General features: G+C 35.7%; 3 protein-coding genes across 3 annotated transcripts; 1 reads left to right on the top strand and 2 right to left on the bottom strand.

Annotated features, from left to right (window-relative positions):
- Positions 1–5: 5 nt before the first annotated feature.
- LOC109581058 (uncharacterized) lies at positions 6–2,405 on the bottom strand. Its single transcript, XM_019994815.1, has 10 exons — positions 2,242–2,405; positions 1,966–2,118; positions 1,703–1,778; positions 1,550–1,659; positions 1,155–1,281; positions 960–1,071; positions 854–914; positions 561–702; positions 379–511; positions 6–329 (listed from the first exon to the last, which is right to left on the bottom strand). Exons 1-10 carry the CDS (start codon positions 2,336–2,338, stop codon positions 228–230), a joined length of 1,113 nt encoding a protein of 370 aa, XP_019850374.1. The 5' UTR covers positions 2,339–2,405; the 3' UTR covers positions 6–227.
- Positions 2,406–2,549: 144 nt separating this feature from the next.
- LOC100632871 (FAD-dependent oxidoreductase domain-containing protein 2-like) lies at positions 2,550–6,979 on the top strand. Its single transcript, XM_003385409.2, has 23 exons — positions 2,550–2,789; positions 2,870–2,941; positions 3,025–3,087; positions 3,136–3,251; positions 3,579–3,730; positions 3,787–3,841; positions 4,100–4,166; positions 4,230–4,296; positions 4,349–4,396; positions 4,443–4,501; positions 4,645–4,740; positions 4,817–4,878; positions 4,937–5,054; positions 5,353–5,424; positions 5,479–5,594; positions 5,677–5,722; positions 5,784–5,846; positions 5,979–6,051; positions 6,105–6,211; positions 6,265–6,334; positions 6,384–6,480; positions 6,660–6,720; positions 6,770–6,979. The coding sequence occupies exons 1-23, from the start codon at positions 2,696–2,698 to the stop codon at positions 6,850–6,852; spliced, it is 1,857 nt and encodes a 618-aa protein (XP_003385457.1). The 5' UTR covers positions 2,550–2,695; the 3' UTR covers positions 6,853–6,979.
- Positions 6,980–7,159: 180 nt separating this feature from the next.
- LOC100632744 (major facilitator superfamily domain-containing protein 1-like) lies at positions 7,160–11,103 on the bottom strand. The gene is made up of 2 exons (XM_003385408.2): positions 10,945–11,103; positions 7,160–8,685 (listed from the first exon to the last, which is right to left on the bottom strand). Exons 1-2 carry the CDS (start codon positions 11,073–11,075, stop codon positions 7,386–7,388), a joined length of 1,431 nt encoding a protein of 476 aa, XP_003385456.2. The 5' UTR covers positions 11,076–11,103; the 3' UTR covers positions 7,160–7,385.
- Between the last annotated feature and the right edge of the window lie 104 nt (positions 11,104–11,207).

Here is an 11,207-nt window from a genome sequence, read left to right as displayed (position 1 = left end):
TAATATTATATTATTAATATTATTGTTACAAAGGTATTATTATTATTATATTGTGTATTATATAAAATTTGCAATAAATATGTCTACTACGGAGGAGTGAGAAGAAGCATAGAGAGAGAAAGAGAGAGAGGAAGGAGGCATAAGTGAAGCACATAGTAAAAGTATTGAAGGAAACATCTACATAATATTTAAAAACTGCCTGTGAGAATGTGTGGTGGTGCATGCTTTTAAAAGTCAGTTTCAGCAGTGCTTCCGATGCTACTAAACCTTTGTGGTGAACCACTGGGAGGAGATGGTGCTTGTGTTGGTGATGATATAGGTTGTTTTCCCTAAAATAATAAAAGTTGTAATAACTGAAATACATTTCTCTCTCTTTACCTGTGCTAGAAGATATTTGTTTAATATTTGCTCTGACCAGATGAGGAGTCGTAGTCCATCTGGCGGTATCCTAACCTTCTCTGGCTTCTTGTTCAACATGTACAGCAATCGAGTGAGATCTCTCATCACGTTTCTATAAAGAGCATCATAAACCTTTCTTTTTTAGCTGATTTCTCTCTCACTTGTATTGCGGAACGGCCGGTGAGGTTTGGGGCAGCTCTTTCAATCTTTTTCTCATGTCATTCAACATTCTTAAGAACACTACTGATTGCTCACGAAGTACACCAAGTCGTTCAAAGAATTCCTCTCTCTCTTCTTCATTTACTACAAGAGAAGAGACAAGAGAGAGGTAATTAGTTTAGATATAGGTATTTAATTACAGCATATCATGCATGCATGTGACATATGCTTTTATTCTCAAGGAAAATTAAAATTTAATCTCAAAATTTTATGTACTGCGTAACCCTTTGCTTACCATAATACGTGTCATCATCAATCTCAAAGTGTTCGTCAACTGCACTTTTTCGATTATCAGACTAATGTTAAAGAAAAATTGTATCACTTTATTCAAATTCTCTTACTGCTGTTCCTCCATCAAGCTCTTCAGCACTGTCATTTCTTATCGGTATCTCTTCCTCATCATATTTCCCTGCTTCTCTCTCCTCTCTTTCTGCAATGTTGAGCTCACCAACACTATAAATGAGAATAAAGCTAGTAAATAACTCTATTTTGCTTTGATCCAATCATTCCAATGTGTGCATAATGAATCTCTTTACTTTGAGCGCCTAAGACACCTGCAAGCAAGTGCAGCAATCAATATTGCAATGACAATAAGTATAGCTGAGCCAAGGACTATTATGACAATGATTGCCCAGTCCTGCAGTGCCTGAGTAGTTGCTGTGCCTAAGAAAGAGAAAGAAAGAGGGTTGGAGCACTATCTGGTTGGAGGCATTATTAATTTAGTGTCTAGTAATTAAATTCATAGTCTGTGCATTTCAATGTTCTGGAGCACGACCCACACACATAATCATCCACACATGCATCCTACAAGCACTAGTCTATTACACACATGCAATTGCATACAGATTGCTACAAATAACTACTGGCATAGTACAAATGCCTGTATGTAATGTCAGAGTACAATTTTACTATCATGCATTCATGTGCTGACCTATGCATGTCGAGACTGGTGAATTAAAGTTGTCAGTTTGTTCCACAGCAAACTGTGTACCTTCAGGACATCTTTGTAGGCACTGTCCGTCATAAATAACTGCAGTGCACCTAAGCTCATGGTATAAGATTAATTTTATTACCGAATTCTCACTTGTAGCAAGGGCCTTGAAAGTTTGCTCCACAATAGACGCAGTCCTGACTAAATCTACTGCATCTTGGATCAGGCTCTGCGGAACAAGGATATGCATAGTGATTAATCGTAAAAACTGGTAGTGCATGCAATTAAGTTTATGGGAGTCATAACAAAACAGTTGAAGAATTCCAAGTTATGTAAACAAGGAGTTTGTAGTATAGACAATGATTATTGATACTGTTGGAATGATTAATGAACTGATTTAGCACGAGTGCCCGTACCATTTGTCCCTCTACAATCTGTTTCTGAACCCGATGGGCTGAAGTAGCCAGTGTTACATAGGCACTCTGCATTATTCTGACACATTGAATTCTGTCCACATATTGTAGCCGGGTCCAATCCAGACCCACTCCCTAGTGTATGCTGATCGCATCCTGTAGAAAAAAAAAATACAGCAAAACACCAGTCACTGGTCGAGCATTTTGAGCATTAGCAACAGTAAAAGCATAGAAGCACTTTCAAAAACTGCAACTGCTGAAGCCGGATTTTACACTTACTTTCTGGTGATGACTGTCCATTTACTTGCAATACTAGTACTGTTAAACAAATTAACAGCGCTCTTGTATCGACGGTGCTTCTCTTCTTTCTAGTCATCCTATATTTCAACAGCAGCTCTAGCTTTTTTGTTTTGTTGGGGGCGTTGCTGCATTGCTCAGCGTCTGAGCCCCACCCTAATATCTTCCCACGCATCTAATCTAATTTTAGTAATTTTTAGCTAAAATCAAAATAATTTTAAGAGATTACAATTACAGATGAGATTTAACTAGAACAATCCTACATTATGCAACTTGCTACTTACTAACTAGCATATCATAAACAATCCATATTGCGTACAAAACCATAGTCCAATATTGTTACATAATATCTCATCACAGTTTAAAGGGAAAAAATCGTTAAGTTTATCTAGCCCCACCCCATTAAACTTAACATAAGCAAAAACAAAAGCTGGCAATGGCTAATCTTCTTTTAGTTCTCTTAGTTCTAGTCTCCTTTTCTACTCTCCTTCTATCCCACCAATACTGTATAATAGGAGCTGGCCCCTCAGGTAAACTATGCATGGTAATTCCTCATAATAATTATTATATTCCTCCCCCTTGTTTCTCCCTTTTATTGTCTCACTACTAGGGATGCAATTGGGATATTTTCTTCAGACATCAGGCAGAGACTATGTAATATTTGAAAGAAACTCCACCTCTGGTAAGCGATAATCTAATTGCTTAAATTCCAGAGTACTTTGATCTTCTAACTTTAATTTTTGTCATTTTAATTATTCTTAATAGGCTCTTTCTTTCGCCAATATCCTCGACACAGAAAACTCATCTCAATCAACAAACGCTACACTGGTAACAGAAAATGAATTGCTACTTCTTTATTAATGACGTATTTTTTAGGCTCAACTAATGAAGAATTCAATTTAAGGCACGACTGGAATTCATTGCTCAGCCATCATCCTGACTTGAAAATGAAACATTATTCAAAAGATTACTTTCCTCATGCTGATACAGCGGTATATGAGCATATACATAAGTTTTTACTGTACACGAGGAAACCTTAAGGAAATGGCATGCATAAAGTCTGCCTGGTTTTTATATTGATTTACCGTACCAGCCTTCCTGCTATTGTGTAGGCAGGGAATTTTGTAAGTAGTTATAATAATGATAATATCAGCAGAATCCATTCAACAACCAGTGATAGCCTTTATGTATATGTACATATATGGAGTGTGGAGTACATGTACATTGTGTATTTGTGTGCACAAACAGGCTTATATTTATTTTATATGTTTATATTGTTTAATCTAACTATTTTCATAGCATTTTTCATTTTCAATCAGGTCAAGTATTTTGAGGACTTTAGCTCAAAGCTAGGCTTGAACATCCAATACAATACAGAGATCAAGAAAGTAAAGAAAGACTTGGAGACAGGTATCTTTACTCTTACTGATCAACTGGGAAAAAACTACAACTGCCAAGTTTTAATAATAAGGTATAATGTCATCCACCCATTGTTCTAGTGAATATTATTTTATTTCTTTATCTTAGTACTGGATTATGGAAGCCACATATACCTGAAATCCCTGGTATTGAACTTATAGAGGTAAGGGATGGGTCCCATATGTGTGTATGTGTATTTTAAGTAAAATTAACATTTACATGGTTATATGTCATCAACAAACATTTGGCAAATAGAATTTGAAGCCCTACACTTATAGTTTCACTGCCCAAACTTTATTAGGTTAGAGTTACAGGCTACATTGATAGATTATTAGTTTAAAAATGCCTGAGTGGGCCTTGTATAGTATCATATTACCCTGTTGAAATAGTTGAAGTAAAAATTATTATACTCTTTTTGAAGGGCTATGAAAATGTTTCAGTTGATCCCGATGATTTTATTAATAAAGCTGTGTTCATTATTGGCCGAGGTAATCAATATCATCAAATAGAAACCGAAAGTACTATTAATTAATAATACAAATGTACGACAGGTAATGCTGGTTTTGAAACAGCTGCTAATATTGTAGGATCTGCTGCATTCATACACATGGCAAGCAGGTAATAGAGTATATAAGCATGTTATTGTTGTATTGTTGAGTGTTGTACTTAGATCACGCATTAAGATGGCTTATCAAACTCATTATGTTGGGGATTTACGGTAACATGTAACTATGATGTCAATGTTACTAATAGCTATTATGTAGGGCCATTAATGATGATCTTATTGATACTTATCAACTCAAATCACTTGATGGGCAATCTGGTACTTAACACATTATATTCTTTTTTTAAAGTTAAAAGTTATGAACCTTTATTTTTTAGCGTTCATATAGTTTTACTGTAAACTTTACAAACTTTCAAATGGCAGTATTGTCTTTATGCATGATTCTATCCTTTGATTTTTAGAAATTTACGAAAGTTTGGATTCAAAAATAATAATAAAAGATGGGAAATATTACATTATTCCAGCTAGTTCTTCTGGGAAAGACTTCCCTACTGATGGTAAGGGACATTCTGTGTACATGTTATATTTTTGTATGGTATAACATATTGCACTAGCTAACATTATTATTAATAGGTGAAGTAAGTGTTGGGTTTTATTTTCCATATGACAGTATCATAAGGTGTACTGGATTTAAGGTAAGTAAGCATTGCCATTATATTAAAATAATAATGTATGTTTTATTTTCATTTAAAGTTTGACTACTCGTTGTTTGACAAGTCAACCGATCCAGGAGTAGATCAATCATCACATGGAAAGTTTCCTTTGATGAAATCAAATTATGAGTCAGTTCTTGTTCCTGATATGTACTTCAGTAAGCTGTCTCATTCATAATGCCACTGCTAAAATTTTGATATTAATAGCTTATAAGATCAGCATCATTAAATTCCTTAAATTTACCAAAGGTTATAGCCCATGGTTTTTTCCGAAAAATGGCTCCGAAATCACCCTAAATTTTTATTACATTTTCTGATACATATTGATGTCCTTATGCTATGTAGAAATTTTGAGCCGATTCCGATGAAAAATTTTTGAGTTACGGCCATTTTTAAAATTGTGGCTTCATATACTACTTAATGCTGTATCAATTAAGTAATTACTTGTTTGTATAGCTGGTGTTATCAGTCACGCAGTGGACTATAAGAAATCAGCCGGAGGGTTTATTCATGGATTCCGTTACACTGGTAGGCCCCATGCATTACTTGTTCAGTACCCATTGATTGATATTATATATGCAGCAAGAGCTTTGTATCGTCAACTTGAGTGGCGTTATCATGCTGTAAAATGGCCGTCTGTGAGAATACCGGTATCCGACTTAACACTTTACTTGATTAAGAGGATAAATGAAGTCTCTGTGAGTATTAGAAGATATTTGGGTCTTCATTATAAAGTGTAGCAGTCAAGGATTATCTCTCTCTCTTCTCTCTTTTGCTTAGGGTTTGTATCAGATGTTTAATGTTCTTGGAGACCTGATGATAATAGGTGATTGAGTTTAATATGTTGTTGACATTAATTGGTTTTTGTTGACATTAATTCTTTTTAGAAAATAATGACACTGTCATATACCTGGAAGAAGTACCCATTCAATCATTAGGAGATATTAAAAGTAAAACAAGAGTTGGAATGAGATAAATTCTTAGTAATAGCATGAGAGACGTGTCTCTATACAAGCCTATATACTTAATGTATAACAGAAATGGCACATACATGTATGTACATTTATATTTTATTGTAACAGGTCTGACTGGTTATGATGCTCAGCAGATAATAATACTAAATTTTGAATACGGGATAGATTACTCTGGCCCAGGGTATGTCAATCATCATTTAGTTATTCATTGTTAGTGATCGTTACACTTAACAGTGAAGATGTGTTGCGTGAGAACCGTGCTACTGGTAATCCTGTAGAAGCTGACACAAGCAACTTCTTGCACCCTGTCCTCTACCACTATAATAGGTTGCCTCTTCAGTGTAAGTTATATTAGTTACCGATTGTATCACTTTTTGCAAATCTCATTTATTAGTTAGAGAAGTTGGAGTAATGCCAAAGCCTACTTCATATCATCATATAGTTGAAGATTTTCTCACTGACTGGTGAGGATTAGGATCATTGGTTTTATCTGATTCTTTTTGTATGCTTTAGGACATCAAGACAAGCTGATATAATACCAGTGAGAAGATTTATTGAAGATGCTGTTCAGAGTGATTTGAGGAGTTTTTCCACTGACGAGTGTTTTGAAGTAAAGTGTTATTATTATATCATATGGGCAGGCCATTCTTTATTTCTATGACATTGTGTTTTTCCCTATTTTTGCTTCCTGTTATTCTTGGCATTGTGCATATAAGACAAGGACATTTTTGGCTTTTGCTCGACTTTTGATGTATCATTATTGGATATGCCCTTGCTTTTCTTATATAGTTAAGCATTTTATATGGAACAGAGAACATCCCTCTCTATTGCAAACAGCACTATTTTCATGGTATGTCATTCATTGTTAGTAGCTATGTACTGAAACTCCTATAACATAGGGACTAGTTTTCCTAATATCAATATTGATATGACTGATGCACTTCAAAGGAAACTGAAAAATATTGTTCAAGAATTATATTAAAGATAGCACTATTGTTTTTTGCCATTATATTTTTGCAAATAATAGGACGTTTTGTTCATTTTTATGAAAATATATTTTTTCTGGCAGCTAAGTCTTATTACATGTGGTTTACTTTGAAGATATCAAAGGATGAGTTGTATGTTACTGCATCTATTATCAAAGGTATAGGCTTTACCTCAAAATCTCCTTATATAGCTTCTATGGCTAGGCAGGCCAAGTTTTAATCATTCATATTATTTCTAACAACAGAAATAAGTATTATATATATTATAAAAACCTTAAAATAGGAATAGTTTTGATGTGTATGTCTAGATTTAGTTAGTAAAATAAGTGAAATGTAAAATGAATGAATGGATGAATAAATGAATGAACGAATGAATAAATGAATGAATAAATAAAAATTATTGTCAATATGACATGATATAATGATAATAATAAAAGCTAAAAATAAAATATTAGCATCACTATACAAATAATGCAAAAGGTTGGCATGCAAAGCCTTGTATAAAACAAGTGTCTTGAGTTACTTGGTATCACGTGTTCTCTGTCGTATCATTCTTCTTGCAGTCCAGCTTGTTGAGATCAGAGGACGAGTACCTCAACCATAAATAAATAGACATTATCAAATTAGCATACAAAAGTAATGAAAACATCAATTCAAGCATAAAGTAACCAGCACAATCGACCAAGAGGCCAGTCACAACTGACAGCAATGACATTGCTAGGTTATAAGCACAGTGTATGAATCCATAGGCTGTTGCAGTCTGTGTTGGCTCGATGAAGATACAAGGGATGCTGTATAATGAAGGCATTGTTATTGTATATGAAGAAGAGTAAATGACACCAGCCACATAGGGAATGAACCACTGTTGACCACTGACCAGTAGAGTGACATGTGCAGCCAAAGCAGTTAATATACCTAATATTGACCATGAGGAATGGTAACCTACAGCATTAATAAGGAAACCTACCAATGGTGCTATTAGAATAGTTGCTGAGAAGACAAGTGAGTCAGCTACCCCTGAAGCCACAGGACTTAGCCCAAACTTTTGTATATAGAATACCTCTCCAATAGTAGTGTAGGTAAAGATTGCTGGAACATATATGCTGATCATAGCCAAGCTTAGCCAAAATGGGAAAGAAAAGCTTTTGATGTCTCTACAACGAATCATCGAAACTTTCATTTTTTCCCTTTTAAGAATTGCATCTTCTCGTATATCCATAAAAATAATGATAATAGTTACTGCTGCTGCTACAATCATTAACCCAACCCCAGCTAGTAGTGTAGTGCCAAGACGATAATGAGAGTTAGTGATAAAACTTAGGCTTTCATAAAGATATTGCGGAGCAGCTAATGTACATGAACCTCCAAGGCGTGCAGCTGTAAAAAAGAGAGAGAGACGTAACGTGACATTTTTTCTCTTAGAAGCCAATGCTACATTGATTACATCAGTCATCTCAGCACCAACTCCAATCAGAACACGACCTACCAACATGAGCCAAAAATGTCCAAGATATGCTCCAAGGGCCATTAGAAACTGGCCCAGGGTTGTCATTGCTACCACTAAGATTAGGCTCAGTCTGCGTCCTAATACTCTATCAACTATTACTCCACCAATGAGGCAGATTATAACATTTGGTGCACTATACATAAAAAGTAGTAAGCTGTATTGTGTAGTGTCAACATTCATCACTTGGATGATTGTATCTTCTAACCCACCTGGATTATCAGAACAGTAATAGAATGAGAAATAGAGATAGCATTGTAGCAGTAAGAATATGGTATGGTAAGGCCAGTAGTGTGGATCAGTGATATACTCACACAGGGAGGACTTTTGACTCTCCTTGTTCCCAGTCTCACTTTGCTTTATGGACCCATAGTTCCTAGAACCAGAGCTCTCTGTGATCCTGACTCCCTCATCATTCATCATTTCATAGCTACCAAAAGAATGAGAGTGAAAGGCAAGGGAGAATGAAGCTGTTGTTGTGCATTATACACTAAACCAGCTGTCAGGCAGGCCACTATAGCTAGTTGGACAACATCATTTCCTTACACATGTACTACACATGCCATCAAATCCAATATGTATGGTATCCAATTACAGGCTAGCCATTACCAGTTTATGTTACCGGTTTTATCAGCTGCCATCCAAATACATCAGCCAATTGCACAATTATGGTATCACATATGGGAAGCTAATTCAAGCCATACAAAACAAGACTGTAATACTTCTAATATAACTATAATTATCATAAAATTTTATAACAAGCTTCTTCACATGCACATACTATCATAAATTTCATTATTTATTGGTTACTAAGTGTGAACAACAAGCAATGTGCTACGTACAAGGTCCTCCCCTGCATATAACACTGCTACATTAAGCATTACTAAAGTATAAGCATTTTCATTATATCACAATGCATGAGCTATGAGGTGTATAACTTGTGATATATATAAGGATTCTGCCACTACTTCCTAGGAAGAAAACATACTCATCAAAGCATTGCTTTAAGGCCAGTATCACACAGCAATTAGTGGGCTCATTGTTGCTGCTTTGACTACAAAGACTATACACATGAATCTCAGTATATTAGTAAGAGTATTAAAACATTAACTAATGAATAAGAGCATGAATGGCTCACACCCAAACACTATTAAGGCATAACAAAAGACCAATTGTGTGTGTACATTGAATATAGTGCATTGTTCCAGATGAAATAACAGAAATGAAATGATATGCAATGATTATAAAATAACAGTGATATTTAGAATGATGCCTTTAGGTATCAGTGGTTCTTGATTCTGATCGTCTTTCTTTGTTATCCAGCTTGTTGAGATCAGAGGATGAGTACCTCAACCATAAATAAATAGACATTATCAAGTTAGCATACAATATTAATGAAAACATCAATTCAAGCATAAAGTAACCGGCATAATCAACCAAGAGGCCAGTAACAACTGATAGTAATGACATTGCTAGGTTATAAGCACAGTGTATGAATCCATAGGCTGTTGCAGTCTGTGTTGGCTCGATGAAGATACAAGGAATGCAGTAAAGTGAAGGGACTGTAACTGTGTAAGAAAACGAATAAAAAACACCAGCTAAATACGGAATGAACCATTGTTGACCACTGACAAGTAGAGTGATATGTGCGGCTAAAGCAGTTACTACACCTAATATCGACCATGAGGAATGGTAGCCTACTGCATTGATAAGGAAACCTACCAATGGTGATATGACAAGAGTAGAGCAGAAGACCATTGAATTAGCAATCCCTGAAGCCACAGAACTTAGCCCAAACTTTTGTATGTAGAACACCTGTCCAATAGTAGTGTAGGTAAAGACTGCTGGCATATAGATGCTGATCATAGCTAAGCTTAACCAAAATGGAAAAGAAAAGCTTTTGATGTCTCTACAACGAATCATTGAAACTTTCATCTTCTCCCTTTTAAGGATTGCATCTTCTCGTATATCCATAAATATAATGATGATAGTTACTGCTCCTGCTACAATCATTAACCCCACCCCAGCTAGTAGTGTAGTGCCAAGACGATAATGAGAGTTAGTAACAAAACTTAAGCTTTCATAAAGGTACTGAGAAGCCCCTAATGCAGATGAACCACCTAATCGATCAGCTGTGTAATACAGAGATAGCCTTAACGTGACATTTCTTCTCTTAGAAGCCAATGCTACATTGATTACATCATTCATCTCAACACCAATTCCAATCAGAACACGACCTACCAACATGAGCCAAAAATGTCCAAGATATGCCCCAAGGGCCATTAGAAACTGGCCCAGGGTTGTCATCGCTACCACTAAGATTAGGCTCAGTCTGTGTCCTAATACTCTATCAACTATTACTCCACCAATGAGGCAGATTATAACATTTGGTGCACTGTACATAAAAAGTAGCAAGCTGTATTGCGTAGTGTCAACATTCATCACTTTAATGATGGTATCTTCTAACCCACCTGGATTATCAGCACAGTAATAGAATGAGAAATAGAGATAGCATTGTAGCAGTAAGAATATGGTATGGTAAGGCCAGTAGTGTGGATCAGTGATATACTCACACAGGGAGGACTTGGCTCTATTGTCACTATGTCCTTCTTGAGTGTCCTTGGCCCTTTGTCCTTCTTGTCTATCATTCTCAGGAACAGATCCATAGCTNTTGGACACTTGGTTGATCTTTAATCTCTCTGGCTGATCTGCCATGACAGTGATGACACCAGGAAACAATCGTTATAATTTTGATGCTGTATGACATCATGATTTTTGGGCAAACTGCCCCAGCAAACTAGTAGGACAGGATGGTGTAGGTGTGTACCAGGAGTTGATAGTTAATCT

This window comes from Amphimedon queenslandica, unplaced genomic scaffold (assembly GCF_000090795.2).
Source record: "Amphimedon queenslandica unplaced genomic scaffold, v1.1 AMPQUscaffold_13465, whole genome shotgun sequence".
Taxonomy (NCBI): Eukaryota; Metazoa; Porifera; class Demospongiae; order Haplosclerida; family Niphatidae; genus Amphimedon; species Amphimedon queenslandica.
This window is presented reverse-complemented; position numbering and strand designations above follow the sequence as displayed.